General features: G+C 38.4%; 1 protein-coding gene across 1 annotated transcript in view; it reads left to right on the top strand.

Annotated features, from left to right (window-relative positions):
• Window positions 1-15,876, top strand: part of LOC114664449 (protoheme IX farnesyltransferase, mitochondrial) — a 170,995-nt gene that overhangs the window by 14,538 nt on the left and 140,581 nt on the right. The window contains exon 3 of the mRNA XM_028818528.2: window positions 2,395-2,710. Coding sequence (XP_028674361.2) covers window positions 2,395-2,710 — 316 coding nt within the window. The remainder of the gene's footprint in view (window positions 1-2,394; window positions 2,711-15,876) is intronic.

The raw sequence follows: 15,876 nt of genomic DNA, 5'->3' as shown, positions 1-15,876 counted from the left end.
TGATGCCAGTCTCCCAAATGGAAGCAAAGATTGCTTGTAATGCCAAGAGGACACAGCCTTACCACCAGCCTGGAGAAGTTCTCCCCATATACCACAGATCCCTGCAGCCCATAAAACCCCCACACCGCAAGCTGGCTCACCACCTGTGCAATCTCAGTGAGATTGGGTGGTTCACACCTAATTGGAGGATCAGCCTCAAGGACCGTGGACCCAGAGATATCCAATGTCCTAGCTGGAGGACCAGCTTTGAACAACTGCTCAAAGTAGCCAGCCCAGCGGGTCACAACTGCAGTGTCATCCGTAAGGACCGTTCATCAGCCGCCCTGACTGCGACACTCCGAGGAACAGATGTGGATGAGAGTAATGCTTTGATTCCTCTGTAAGCAGGACGTGGGTCACTAGACCATAGATGGTGTGTCACTTGCTCACAGATTCCTCAACAAATGCCTCTTTATCTGCCCTCAGAGCCCTCGCAGCCGTCCTTCTCAGTTTTGGTACAGACCATAGTTGCCATTGAGCCGTGCGCTGCGACTCCTCTCGATGATATCCAGGGTGCCCTGCAAGATGACACACCTCCTTCTGGGAACACCGGTAACACCAGCACAACCCTCAGCAACCTTCAGGGTCTTATCACGGAAGGTCTCCCACATCACATTAGGATTGGCAGTCGCACCCAAATCTGCAAGTTCCTCACACAAAGTGTGTGCAAACTCATCAGAAACAGCCTCAAAATTAAATAAAATTACTTTTTTTCACAATTAATACCATTCTGCTTTTTATTTATAGATCATGGAAAATGGCATAAATGAGCAATTTATAATAGTAGTAGTAGTAATAATAATAATAATTTTAGCCGTGCCACAAGTGCTTCAGATCAGGTCATTGGCCTGAAGCTAAGCATGTTGGGGCCCAGCCAGTACTGGAGAGAGGGAGAGGGAGGGAGCGGGGGATAGGGGGGTTGGGGGTTGGGAGCATGCACTGATACAGCAAGTTGCCATACCCACGACACGGCAAACCAATGACTGCTTTCGACACATCTAGCAAAAACTTGGGTTGCTGCTGGAAGAGATGTTGGTGAAGCCAGCAGGGGGCGCATATCCTGTGGTCTGGATATTAATCCCAATGCCCCAGTGCAGTGATGGGGACACTGTGCTCTAAATATGGTGTGGTCCTTCAGATGAAATATTATACCAAGTTTCTGACTCTCTGTGGTCCTAAAAGATCCCTGGGCATCCTTCATAAAAAGTAGGGTGTATCCCGATACCCAGGCTAAATTGCCCATCGTGACTGGTCATTCTTGCCACCTAATCATCCCCTGTCTCTAATTGGCTCTTTCTCGCACCTCTTCACCATCTAACAGCTCATGTGTTATGAGCGTATTGGCGCAAATATGGATGCCATCGCATCATTCAGGTTAATGCTACACATTAGTGGTTGTTGAAGTGACTCCCCACTCACTGAAGTGCTTCGAGTAGTGAGAAAAACACTATGTAAATGTATAGAATTATTATTATAATTTTATAATGGAACACAGCATTTACTAATTTATGCATTTACCAGTAACGGCATACTGCACAATAGCATGCCATGAATACACTTGACTTGAGCATTCCTAGTTTTCATCCTCTTTCTCTGTATGTTTAGCATTCGTTTGCTCAGAGGTTGATGCGCTTGCTATTTCCTGAGCAGCTCTTCTTCTTTTCTCCACTATAGCGGCCCACTTCTTCACTTCTTTCATCGGCATCTTTTCACGTTAAAACAGATTAAGTGAGTGTTTGTGTTGCAATTACTTAGTGCATTTTCCTTGATTTTTCACTTAAGTCTTCAATCTGCCACATGAATGATTTAAAATATGAAGAGGTAGGGGAAGTGACAGCGAAGGTGGTAGGGAATGAGAATGACGCCTGTATGCTTGCGCCGCACCGCCGCCCTGCTGGCCGCTGCCGAGAGTTGATTCTACAATAAAATAAAAAGAGGAATAACCTTAGAGGTCAATCATCACCCTGAAAGCGGATAGTAGGCGTCACGTAGTATATGTGTACCAAATTTCAGGTCAATAGTTCATAGAGCTACAGGTGATTTAAAATCCTGGGCAGACAAACGAAACAGCCATGGTAGCATGTTATATATAGCAATAATTATAGTTTGGCTAACTTCCCGAATCAGTTGGACATTACCATACATTACTGGATCATTCTGCCTCTTTTGATCTCAGAGGTGGTTGGGCCCCATGTTAAGTATTTACGTTTATTTAGATTTATTTTATTATAATGTTCACTGTACTTGGCCACCATATTCCATTTAATGTATTGTGAATCTTCTTTTTAATGACATCAAGTATTCTGTTTTTTAACTATTTTGACAAACTTTATGTTTGCTTCTTTTCTTTCCCAGTATGTTACCAAAATGTCCAATGGCTTATGTCAGCATGCAAAGCCTAAGCAGGAGCCTTTAGGTTCTCCACTTTTAGAAAGGCCGCATTTGGCACAAGAGCAAACGGTTATTCATCACGTCCAGCAAATACCAGCTATCAGCCAAGATCCATCCACTGTAACATTTTCAAGTGAAGAGAAAAAGGAAGAAAATATTTCGACTGTGGTCTCTGAAATAACACATGAGTCAGGAGAAGTAAAGCAATGGAAAGAAATCCGGGTGCATCTAGAAGATCTTCCTGGCATTTATGCACGCCTGTCAAAAATCAAACTAACAGGTTGGTTTAACTGAGAGATTTGTGAACATTATAGTTAGTGTCAATGAAAGAAAAGAGCTTTTAGGAACACTGGTTTTATTTTTGATCTGCTTTTATGGTTTTATGACAGATTAAATTAATCAGGTATGACTTCCGTTTCCCTAGCAACAGTCTGCAGCTCAAGGCCAGTATGCTCTGTGTCTGCATTATGAGATGCCTTCTCTTAGTGGGCATCTCACTTGACACATCCTCATTAGCTGTCCAGATAACTTCAGTTGTTTGCTAACAGGTAGTAGAAGTAGTAGCACTAATCAGAGGTCATCCCAGACTGCCAAGTTCCTCCTTCATGGAGAATACACCCAGTAGACTAATGCTAGAACATAATTTTTGTCCACTTGTACTTACAACCTCATCCTGGTTCACTAACTGAAGCTCATGACCATAGGATAGAATGGTGAGGTAGCCTGACTGACAAATCAAAAGCTTCATCCAAGGACTTGGCTTCTGTTTCACCACTGCCATTCTTCTATTGCTTACGGTCCAACAGATGCCACACTGATTCATTGACCAATCTCACAGTTACCTTCATTTGTGCAAAAGAACTCAAGGTACTTTGACTGCTGAGAGTAAGGCATTTATTTTCAAGATAGCATTGTGACATTATATTTGATGAGTAACTGAACAAATTATACACAGCAGTGTCTACCAGGCATGAAGATTATTTCACATATTACGCAATAACACAAATAACCATTTCCGTAGTGCTGTGAACACCACCTATTAATGGCAGTGGCGAGATCTTTGCTATACTGTATCGTGAGGCAGTGCTTCATTCAGTTTGAGACTTTAATCATATCGTTGTCTCCTCTCTGTCTTTACCATATTGTTTTACTGGATTCCAAACTAGATTCCTTCTAGGTGTTGTTTTGCAGTTTCCATTAGTGTATAATTATCCAAAACATAATTAGCTAGCTTATGACCAGATGAAATCACACCTGCACAAACTTTTAATCCAAAGCTTCCTTTCTGAGAAATACTAGGGGTCTTTTTTTTTTTTTTTGCTAACTGCTAACAGCATTTCAGTAAATTTTAAATGTACCCTGGAAGTTTGTGTCATAATTTTTTGTTTGTTTGTTTATTAAGGAAGTGTTTGGTTGGGTACATATAAAAATGAGTCATTCCAAGGTACTCTAATTTGTAAGTCATTCTTGTTGTCAGGGTCAAAAAAATGTTCAAGCTGGCATTAATCAAACCATCTTACTAGAGAAGTTAACCTTCTTCTTCTTTTGGCTACTCCCGTTAGGGGTCGCCACAGCGGATCATCGTATTCCATATCTTTCTGTCCTCTGCATCTTACTCTGTTACACCCATCACCTGCACGTCCTCTCTCACCACATCCATAAACCTTCGCTTAGGCCTTCCTCTTCCCTGGCAGCTCTATCCTTAGCACCCTTCTCCCAATATACTTGGCATCTCTCCTCTGCACATGTCCAAACCAACGCAACCTCACCTCTCTGACTTTGTCTCCCAACCGTCCAACTTGAGCTGATCCTCTAATGTACTCATTTCTAATCCTATCCATCCTCGTCACACCCAGTGCAAATCTTAACATCTTTAACTCTGCCACCTCCAGCTCTGTCTCCTGCTTTCTGGTCAGTGCCACCGTCTGTAACCCATATAACATAGCTGGTCTCACTACCGTCCTGTAGACCTTCCCTTTCACTCTTACTGATATCCGTCTGTCACAAATCACTCCTGACACTCTTCTCCACCCACTCCACCCTGCCTGCACTCTCTTTTTCACTTCTCTTCCACAATCCCCATTACTCTGTACTGTTGATCCCAAGTATTTAAACTCATCCACCTTCTCCAACTCTACTCCCTGCATCCTCACCATTCCACTGACCTTGCTCTCATTTACACACATGTATTCTGTCATGGTGGTCCAACTGACCTTCATTCCTCTCCTGTCTAGAGCATATCTCCACCTCTCCAGGGTCTCCTCAACCTGCTGCCTACTGTCGCTACAGATCACAATGTCATCAGCAAACTAATGACTGAAAAAATATTGTTTATAATAATGTCCAACAATAATCTAGGAAGTTTGAGAAAAGAGAGTAAAATATGAGGGGCGTTCAAATATAAACAGGAATTTATGAGCTATGCTTTATTTATTAAATACAGTGAAACGACTTACACACTATTTTTCTGTGTAGTCTCCTGCCACTGCAATACACTTAGTTCCAGTGCTCAGTAAACTCCTAAATCCCAGAAGAGTAGAAGACTTTTGACTGCATGTTGAACCATTCTTGCACAGTGTCAATAACCTCCTCATTCGGTTCTATTCAATAAGGGCGCGCACAAAAAGGCGAGCTTCAAAAGGGCGACCTCAATTGGGCGCGGCGAATAAAGGCACGCGTAAATAAAGGCGAGCTTCAAAAGGGCGACCTCAATTGAGCGCGGCGAATAAAGGCGTTCGTAGATAATTTAGATAATAATAGATAGATAATAATAGTAGATAATAATAAAATATCTACGTGGCATTGCACATAATCTACAGCTTCAAGTGTAACACAACAATGAGTAAGAGCAGAAAACAACGAAATATAGAGAGCTTTAGAAATAGTTTGTTAGAAGTTCATGCATTAATTAATTGGATGTTTTAATATTCTTGCTTTCGCCTTTTTATACGTTCAATCATTGCCTTTATCTAATAGATTTTCTGTAATAATTTTGTTGTGTTTACCCTTATTGAAGGATACCCCTCATTCGGCTTGAATTTCTTCCCTCCTAGAAATTCCTTAAGTGGACCGAAGAGATGATAGTTCCTCTCTGAATGACTTGCACCAATCATACACTTTAGACAGAGAGAGAGAGAGAGACACTCATCCCCAAACTGTTTTTTAGTCTTGAATAAATCTGAGATGGAATGACTCCTTCATTTGTCAAAAATTGAACAATAATGCGCTGCGCAAGACTATGTACCTCCTGCTCCGACATGTTGATTACAACTGACAGGAAGGGGGGACAGAGCAGCTAGCACTACTAATGACAAGTTCAAAGATGCATGCGTTTGTCCAATGATTCATGTCTACCTAGCACTATTTATAAGAACAGAGCATGAAAATTCCTGTTTATAATTGAATACCCCTCATATTTAGTCCTTGAAGCTTATTCAAGCCTACCTAATAGTTTAGTTGTTCCAATATGTCGTCATCATATGTCGTACTTTTTAAAAGCTATTTCAACTGCATTGTTTTCCCAGTTTATTTCAGCTCTTTGTGTGCAAAAAGTGCTACTTGGCTTCCTCCTTGAATGCACTTCTCGCTAATTTCTGCTAGTGTTCTTGAGTTTGTTGTTCATTGTTTAATTGAAAGAATTCTGCTAGGCTTGTTTTATTAATATGTGAAAAAGTTCGAAGACATGTTTTTGGACATTTATTATATTCAGTATTTTGTCAATCATTGTTAACTTCGCTAGTGAGATGGTTTGCGTGGTCAGCATGCAACCTCCTCTGCTGAAGACTAAAGAGGTTTACTTCCTTTATTCTGTCATAATCGGATGGGATCTTTACTCCTGGGTTGTTCTCTTCTGGATAGCTTCTAGAGATGCTATGCTGTTTAGGTAGTCTGGTGACCAAAACTGTACACGGTAATCCTGATGCAGTGTAATTAGTGCATTTTCAGGTTTGATTACTGTGCCCACAATTTATATTCAACAGTTTTTTTGCAAAATAACGTCATTTTCATTTGCCTGTTTTTTTCTGTGTGTTTCTTGGAGGAACAACGTAAAAATCCTTAAATTGATTTCAGGGATTGCTTTTGTAGGACAGTGTTGCCATTTTGTATTTGTAACAAATGTCACCATTTTTCTCTGCTTGAATCTAATCTAATATGTCTTCATTAAATTGTAGTCTGCCCCCATTTTAAAGACTCTCCAATTTTTTTTAAATTACCGTATATATTCGCGTATAAGTCTGGTCCTGAAACCCGAAAAATTGATCATAAAATCAGACTCCGACTTATATGCCCGTTCAAAAATGCGACACTTTTTTTTTTTTGACATCTTCTTGCCTCCTCCAATCTCACTTCAGTTTCTCAAACACATCAGATTTTGTTGCAACAGCGCAGTTACCAATTTCTTTCGCCACTTCCAACAACTTTTTATTTAAAACCAGCTTCATATTTTCTTCTGATGAAACACTTCATCGTAGATAAGGGATGCTCTTATGATAAAGGTGTATGAGGGTGTGAGATACAAAAAACACAAATCGGTGCAAATGTCGCTTCAGAATAGTTTGGGTATTACTGTGTGGTCACGTAGGCACAATACATAGGAAAAAAAAGGCTATGTGCTCCGTGGTTACTCTCTCAGGTGGACGATAGCATATCATAATCTCTTGGACCAATAGCGCGAGTTTTCCGCATTCGACTTATACGACCGACATTATAAAATACCGGAAATTATATGGTAAAATCAAGCCCTGACTTATCCAAGAGAGAACTTTTCTGCGTGTATATACGGTATGTTTATGTCTCCTCATTATTCACCATTCTTCTAATTATTTTTGGTCATCTACAAAGTTAATTTTTTTCACTATTTTGATCTTTGTGTCATTAAAATCAATTAGAGTAGCAGTTTGAACAGAGACCCTTTAGGCACCTCACACATGATAGCACTTCTTGCAGAGCATTGTCTATTTGCACTGTTTGCCTGATTAACCAGCTTAAAATTCAGTCCTGTACATTTTGTCTGAAGCCTTTAGCTTCAAGCTGTAAAATTAATTTTTGGTCCAGTACTGTTTCAGGTACTTTTTGAAAAGGAGGAGTGGCGGCTCTGAGGCTAGGGATCTGCACTGGCATTCAGAAGGTTGCCGGTTCGAATCTCGTAAATGCCAAAAGAGACTGCTCTGTTGGGCCCTTGAGCAAGGCCCTTAACCTGCAATTGCTGAGCGCTTTGAGTAGTGAGAAAAGCGCTATATAAATGCAAAGAATTATTATTAGTATTATTAAAGTGGACTTAAGTCGTGGTGAATGTTTTGTTTTCCACAGCTTTCATAACTTCCAATTATATAATGCACTAATGCAGCCTCACCTAGAGTACTGTATACAGTTTTGGTGTTCATATTACAAAAATGAAATAGCAGCACTAGGGAAAGCCCAGAGAGAAGTTCCCAGGCTGATTGTGGAAATAAGAGATACGAATTATGAGGAGAGACTGGGCATTTTCAGTTTAAGAAGACAGATATAAGAGCTATGAAGAGGAATTGCACCTTTCCAGTTTAAGCAAGTGAAGATTAAGAGAGAACACGACCAGAGTGTTTAAAATGATGAGGGGAATTTTAGTGTGGTGGATCCCAACTGTTACTTTGAAGTGAATCTCTGCAACCAGAACACCTGGGCATGATTGAAAGCTTGTTGAGAGATTTAGCACAAAGGTTGTAAATTGTTTCTACATGCAAAGAATCACAGACACATGGAATAACTTACCAAGTAGTGTGGTAGGACTTTAGGGATCTTCAAATCATGACTTGATGTTATTTTACACAATCTAGGTGAATAGGCTAGACAAGCTTTTTGGGCTGAAAAGCCCTTTCTCTTTAAAATTGTCATAATGTTCTAATTGCCTGTTCTAATATATCTAATGTATTGTTTTATCAGGATTTTCTTCTTGCAATATTCTTTTCTTCAATTTTTCTTGTTGTAGTGTCTGTAATTTTGCATGGTAAAAAAAGAATTGCAAGTTACTAATTACACGTTGTCTTCCTTTTTTTCTGAGATTGCTGAAATGTGTTTACTAAAAGTTTAAAGATAACTTATTTCCCTTTTTTTTTCAGCACACATTGTCAAATCGCGTTAGAGTGTTAGTTTTAGCATACTTATAATTGTGTTTATTATCTTAAAGAAATTATGTCTGTTTTGCTTTGTTTTTTATCTCTGTTATGTGACTGGAAAATCTAGTTTATAAATAGATGCATTATGTGCCCTCAACTCATAAAGCAGTTAAGTTGTATTACCCACGTGGAGACACTCTTACAATTTCCTGTAGATTTTAACAAGGCTTTTTTGTCCTGAATACTTGCGAAATGAGTGGTCACACTTCTCTAAGCTCTAGGAAACTCTTGGAAGCAAAAATCATATGTAGGAATAAACATTTAGCTTGTCATGTCAGCTTCTAGCCCACTTAATCTAGACCATGGCTGTCATGGGGGTTGCCAATCCTCGCTAGCATAGGGTGCAAGGCAGGAACAAACCCTAGACAGGGCACCAGTGTATCACAGGGCAAACACACATGAGGGCCAATTTAGCATTGCCAGTTCACCTAATCTACATCTAGCTTGTCCCTGTACTATTTCCTCCATTTTATCTGGCAAAAAAAAAGCAAATGTTGCCTAAGTGTTCGTTTTTTTGTATTGACAAAATGAAACCAGACTCAAAATGAAAAATCCATCGCTTTCTGAGGAAAATGTATGGCCCGCTAATGCTTAAGTGATGTTTTTCTTAATAAGTGTAAAATATTAATGAAGAAATCACTTCTGAAATTGCAACTTCCTTCCTGTTTGCCTCTTGATGTTAATTGAAAATACTGGAGAAGATTTTCAGAATAATGAAAGAGAAATCAAGAAGACAATTAATAAGCACTGTTCTTTTAAACAGTTAAGGAAATTAAATAGAAATTTTGTATTCCCAAATGATTTTTTTCACCATGATAGCATGGCATTAGATATCTAACCTGGGCAGTTAGTGAACAGTTCATTGCTGATGACTGAAGTTGTACTAACCCCTGTACCACTTTGACTGTCAATCCAAATGCTTATACTTACTTTCAGATTGGAAATAATCAGGAAAAGGACAAAACTCCAAATGTAAAAAATATTGAGCAATTCTGAAAATTGGACCTTTGGCAGGATATTTTTCTCTGAGCATCGCTGCATGTAGCCGACAGGAGATGCTGCAACACTCCTAGAAGGGTCAGTTTGTGAGGTTTTGTATGTGAAGCATTTATAACACATTCCAACAGCCAGGCAGCAGGAAGCAGCTGCTGCTTTCTAATTTTGCTTTTTTTGGAAGGAATTTAGAAATATCTTTCAAGAACGTAAGCGATAAATGTCCTCGGCTAGCTCTTGTTTATGTAGAAAGAAAGTGTATTTAACATTTTCTTTCTGTTGAATCTTCTGAAAGTGAGGACTAATTTTTATTGAGAAACTTTCCTGCCTAATTACTACATTTTTACAACATTCTAAACTGACAGTTTAACTTCGGGCATTCGTTTCCTATGGCTGGCCTTAATGGCATTGGCTTCTGTCTTCTGCCAGAGGCTCCGGTCCCCCATAAGCTTGAATTGGATTGAATGACTTCTAAACTCAATGGATAGGTGATTGTCTTATAAACATTAACATCCAGAAGGCATCATTAATTGAGAAATGTGATAAATAAAGTATCTATCTATCTATCTATCTATCTATCTATCTATCTATCTATCTATCTATCTATCTATCTATCTATCTATCTATCTATCTATCTATCTATCTATCTATCTATCTATCTATCTATCTATCTATCTTAATATTTTAAGCAAATTTAAGGCAATCTAACTTTTATGATTTCTTTTTTTTTTTTTTTTTGGAATTTTATTGAATTTATTAAAATCAAATAACACTCCATACACATAACTCGAGTTTTACAAAAAGAAAAAAAAAGATACAGGTTCGAAACAAATCAACCCCCACCCCTGAGAAAGAGAGCTAGGCCAGTAGTGTAAACCTTTATGCTAGTAAAGACAAATGAATAGATAAAATAATAAATGAATAAAGATAAATGGAGTAAAAGAGGGGAGAGAACCTGCTTCCTCAAATTAAATGCTTATTCTAATATGTTATTGATTAGATCCTGCCGGTTTTGAAAACGTTTTGCACAGATCCTCCAAGTGAGAATTTGATTTTTTCCAGTTTCATATAGTATATAACATCAGTTACCCACTGACATAGAATAGGTGAGTTAGGATTCTTCAAATTGAGCAAGATAAGTCTATGTGCTAATAGTATAGTAAAGGCCATTACAGTTTGTTTGTCCTTGTCCACTTTAAGCCCCTCTGTGAGCCCACCAAACACAGCTGTTAGTGGATTAGGAGGGATTGTGACATCCAAGCTGGCTGAAAGGCATTTAAAGATTTTGGTCCACAATGATGTTAATTTGATATAGGCCCAAAACATGTGACCCAGTGAGGCTGGAGCTTGATTGCAGCGTTTGCAAGTTGGATCTTGCCCAGGAAACATTTTGGACAGTTTTAAATGAGACAGATGTGCTCAATATATAATTTTAAGTTGAATAATTCTATGCTTTGCACATATGGAGCTCGAGTGAATTCTCTGCATTGCTACTTTCCACTCCTTTTCTGAAATATTGAGTAAGAGATCTTTTTTCCCACTGTCCTCTTGGATTTTTGAAAGGGAGGGACTGTAAAATAGTTTTATATATTACAGAAATGCTGCCTGAGTCCTCTAGACTATGATTTCTATAGTTGAATGCACTAGATGTTATCTTTTGTGGTAGATAGCAGACTTGTTTAAGCTGCTAATATTTCCTTTCATTGAATTAAAATGTCCTAATAGCTTTCTTCGTGGATAGTGTTTAGTATGTGTAGTTGTATTACAGATTCGCCATCCTGAAGTCAACTTCCTCACACAGTCTCTTTCTGTTAGTTTTGCACATATCCCCCTTGTCTTTGGATTATCAGTTTTTTTCCTACCACATCCCAAAGACCTGAGTGTTAGGTTAAATTTGTCTTCTTTAGATGTATGCATGAATGGGCTCTGCAATGAACTGATCCTCTGTCTAAGGCTCCAGCGCCTCTTTGACACAGAACTGGAGTAAGCAGGTTTGAAAACGTTAACGTTGCGCTTTTTTTTTTTTTTTTTGCGCAAAGACTCACACTTGGGGCTCATTTAGACATAACTGGCTATCTATCTTTCTTCACAACTTTTCATGTGTGATGCCCCGAAATGACACAAGTTTACACTTCTAATTTAGCATTTATATCTCAGGATTTAATGCAGGGTTTTTTAGTTGTCTGAAAAAGACTTTTAACAGTAGCACTCCAGTCGTGGGCACAGCCCACCTTTTTTCAAACTGGCATGAGATTCCAGAGAAGTGAGAAAGTGTTTACCTGGTTTGGAGCCAAACCACTTTGCAAGCTGACAAAAAAAGCAATATGAGGCACATGGATATGATCACATTACATGCAAACCACATGGAGCAAATGTTTTAAGTTCTGGATTCAACCACACTTTTGCTTACGGTTTGTCTGAGTATTGTTTCCAATTAATTAAACAATTACTGGTAGCACACAAAGTGAAACCTTTTAAAAATACGCTGATAACAACTTGAGAGTGCTCATAGTGCTAATGACCCTTTTATTTATGAAACATGTCGTCATGCACATATGCTATTGACTTACACATCTTATACTTTTTTCACTGTTGTAAAGTGTGGAGGAAAAAAAATGTATATATGACTTGCCTTTATTAAGGGGAAAAAGTTAATAATACCCCAGAATGTATGTCTAGTCTGAGAAGTCTCTTGAAATTGTTTATAGCTTCTGCATCTTAAAAGAATTTTGGTAATGGTGTGATATACTTTTCTTGATACTTTTTAAAGTCAATGAACATTAATTCTAGCATGCATCCCCATGTTATATTGTGCAGGTTGGTACATGCTATCGGGGAAAAGAAAACTTAGTATCCAGCTTGAAGCCAACAAACAGACATAGACAGAGACACTAGAAGAAATAGAATTCTCCTTGGCTTTGAACAATAGTTTAACTTTGCACATTAAAGCAACTGTAGAGAAGAGTATCATCATTGTCATCATCAGCATAATCTCTGGCCCCACAGCATAATAGACACATTTCTTGTTAAATGTGGAGTTTTTGGCTCTACAGTTGACTCCTCATCGTTCTGTTTAAAGATAAGCTCTCCAAAGACATATACAGTGGAACCTCGGTTTGCGAGCATAATTCGTTCCAGAAACGTGCTCGCAGTCCGAAGCACTCGTGTATCAAAGCGAATTCATATAAAAATGATTAATACAAAATATAAAGTAAAAATACATAAAACAAATTAACCTGCACTTTACCATTGAAAAGAATCATGGCTGGTGTGAGTGAGTTTCTAAAACTTTTGTGGGATTCCACCCAACGGGACGACACGCGGAAAAGTGTCCCAAAGCAATCGCAGTCTCCCAGTGCTGTAGCAGTTCGCCGTAAAAGCAAATCCGAAAAGATCACGGACATGCTATAAGCGCCTGCCGTCAATGGGTGATACAAGGAACATTATAAATGCGCGGCCACGACCCTGCCTGACTGCTGTGTCTGTGTATAGGAGAGCGGCAGATCCCGCTACAATAAATAACCGCGCTGTTGCTGTTTCAAGCTGAATAAAGCTGGTGTTGCTAAAGTACTGAGGCTCGGCTTCGTGTTTTGGGGTGCAAGACGGGGACTTGCACGTAACAGCACACACACACAATGTCTCAATGCTGTAGTAAACAGTATACGCACGTAAGGATGTTGACTATATGAGTGAGGCACACCAACTAAGACTGAGAATAGTAGACGATTGCCCACAATCCCGCAGCTAGAGAGAGAAGAACCATCAGCTCAGTTGTGATCACATGATGCTCAGCAGACAAAGTGTATACATCCTACTCGTATTGCAACACCTCGCTCATTTATCAAGTCAAAATTTATTAAAAATTTTAGCTCGTCTTGCAAAACACTCGCAAACCAAGTTACTCGCAAACCGAGGTTCCACTGTATGGTACATACAGTATATAAAGGACGTATATGGACCTACAGACACTGAGCTTCAGAGCCGCTGTTTTTTTTTTATTTCTTATTTTATTGTACTCCAGATTTGAACTGTTAAAAAAAAAAAGAAGATAAAACACTTGCCTTAAAGGAATACTCCACCCAAAGTGATGTTTTTTTTCTTTATTTGCTATGTACCTCATGTAGTTTCTAGTGATGGCTGAGAAAAAAAAATAACCTCTTGTTTTCATGCAGAATGGAGATAACAGAGTTCTTAATGTAACAGGCCTCTGTGGTGGCCAACGCTGGATGACAGCAAACAGTATTAAAATGTCCTTTAAAAAAAAGTTGTTTTGTATAATATACATATCATGTCATCTGGTTTGTATGCCCACGCGGTCCTAAACGCATTTGTTTTTGCTAAAATATCATTAAGTAAGTCACTTCCAGAAAACAATCTCATGAACAAAAATGAAACATTCCGGGACAGGCATTTGAATTGACCACCCACTTCACCACCACGAGATTTCAGCTTACTCATTGACTAACATTGCACTTCACATGATATCAACAAAAAGCCAGCACTGAGAGACATGTAAAACTAAAGGTTAAAAGTTTATGAAGAGCAACTGAAAACACTATCAAGAAGAGAATACACCTTGTACATATGCATATCTGAGATGCTTCAGCCAGAAGCAGCCCAATTCACCTGTGTCGTTTCCCAGACTTCCACTAAATAATAATAATTCTTTGCATTTATATAGCGCTTTTCTCACTACTCAAAGTGCTTAGCAATTGCAGGTTAAGGGCCCAACAGAGCAGAGTCCCTATTGGCCTTTACAGGATTCGAACTGGCAACCTTCCAATTGCCAGTGCAGATCCTTAGCCTCAGAGCCACCACTCCCCCAGATAATCCCGAAGTGCTCCAGTTGTGGCTCACCACTACGAATATAAATGTAACGACAGGAGGCGGGGTCTACAGTTGAAATGGATATTCACATCTTAGCATGCTTTATTTTTTTGCTCACAAAAGTCTTTTCCGGAGATGGTTTATTTAACAATATTTTAGTAACAAAATATGTGTGTGGAGGTTATAATCGTACTACTGGAAGTACGACTTGACATTAGGTTAGATTAGATAAACTTTACTAATCCTGTGGGGAAATTGAGAAATCCTTGAATGCGGATTATGTGACATGAGTAATGTGATATTTTTTCAGGGATATTTTTGATATTGTTTGTTGTTATCCAGCATTGTTACCGTAGACATCTATTCTATTAGAACTTTATCTCCAATCTACATGAAAACTGGAAAATAAACATTTTGTTTTCGGTCATCACTGCACATTAAATGCGGTAAGTAACATAAAAAATGTCATTTTTGGGTGCGGCATTCTTTCAAATGCCCCATTTGTTTCCTTGTTTCTTTTGGTGACTAAAACAACTTTCAAGTAAGTTTTTGATTTTATTGAATATCTAGTGCTTTACCTTGATTCTTCAAAATGAACTTCTATTATAACTCATAATGATTGTGTTTAATATTCGTGATACAGATAATGTAAATGTAAGCTAAGTATATACATGAATACTAAAGTGTAGCCATCAGTAAAAGTGACATTATTGTTTGATTCAAAGTGATTTGACAATTATATTTACCCCTCTGTCTTCCCCGTGATGCAATTCCATCCTTGAATCGAACAACATTACTCAATATCTGACATTTACACTTTTTTAAATCTATATATGTACTTTCAGATTCATTGATCCTTTGTATTTATTAAATCCACGCCATTTTTTTTTCAGGTTTCAATGACTACTAAGATCTTCATAAAGTTTTCTCTATAAACACTTTTCATCTTTTTTTTTTCTCTGATTGTAGTTTTCTATAATCATACACAGGACATGAATGTGAATAATTGGGTTCTAATTGCATTTCATCATTTTGCAGTGGATAAAGCACTTGGAGGTCTTGTGTCTGTTTTCACCAAGTGAATTTTGGTATAATTAAATGTAAATCGGTGTGCTAATTGCAAACACTCCCTTTTGTATTTTTAAAGGATTGTATTCACAGCATGGTTGTCCACTACATAATTTAATGTTATCTTCCTGCTTTATTCCTTCTTTTGTCAACTTATAGAGTTTTTAGGAGAGATCGCTACAGATACAGTGCAAGTGATTGCATATTGAAACACATCTTAACTCAAATCTTGGTTACAGTTGCAAGCACAGTTTACAGCAGAAAGATTAATGGAACCTGCAAGCTTTATTTTAAGAAGGTCATCCTCCTTTTCTTTTTCTTGACAACTTTAGCTGAATTCAAAGTCTTATTTAACACACTTAAAACGTCAAAAAATTGCTTAGTGGCTGATAAATGCTTGACCAGC

Source organism: Erpetoichthys calabaricus, chromosome 14 (genome assembly GCF_900747795.2).
Source record: "Erpetoichthys calabaricus chromosome 14, fErpCal1.3, whole genome shotgun sequence".
NCBI lineage: Eukaryota > Metazoa > Chordata > Cladistia > Polypteriformes > Polypteridae > Erpetoichthys > Erpetoichthys calabaricus.
Note: the sequence above shows the minus strand (reverse complement) of the source record. Positions and strands in the feature narration are given on the sequence as shown.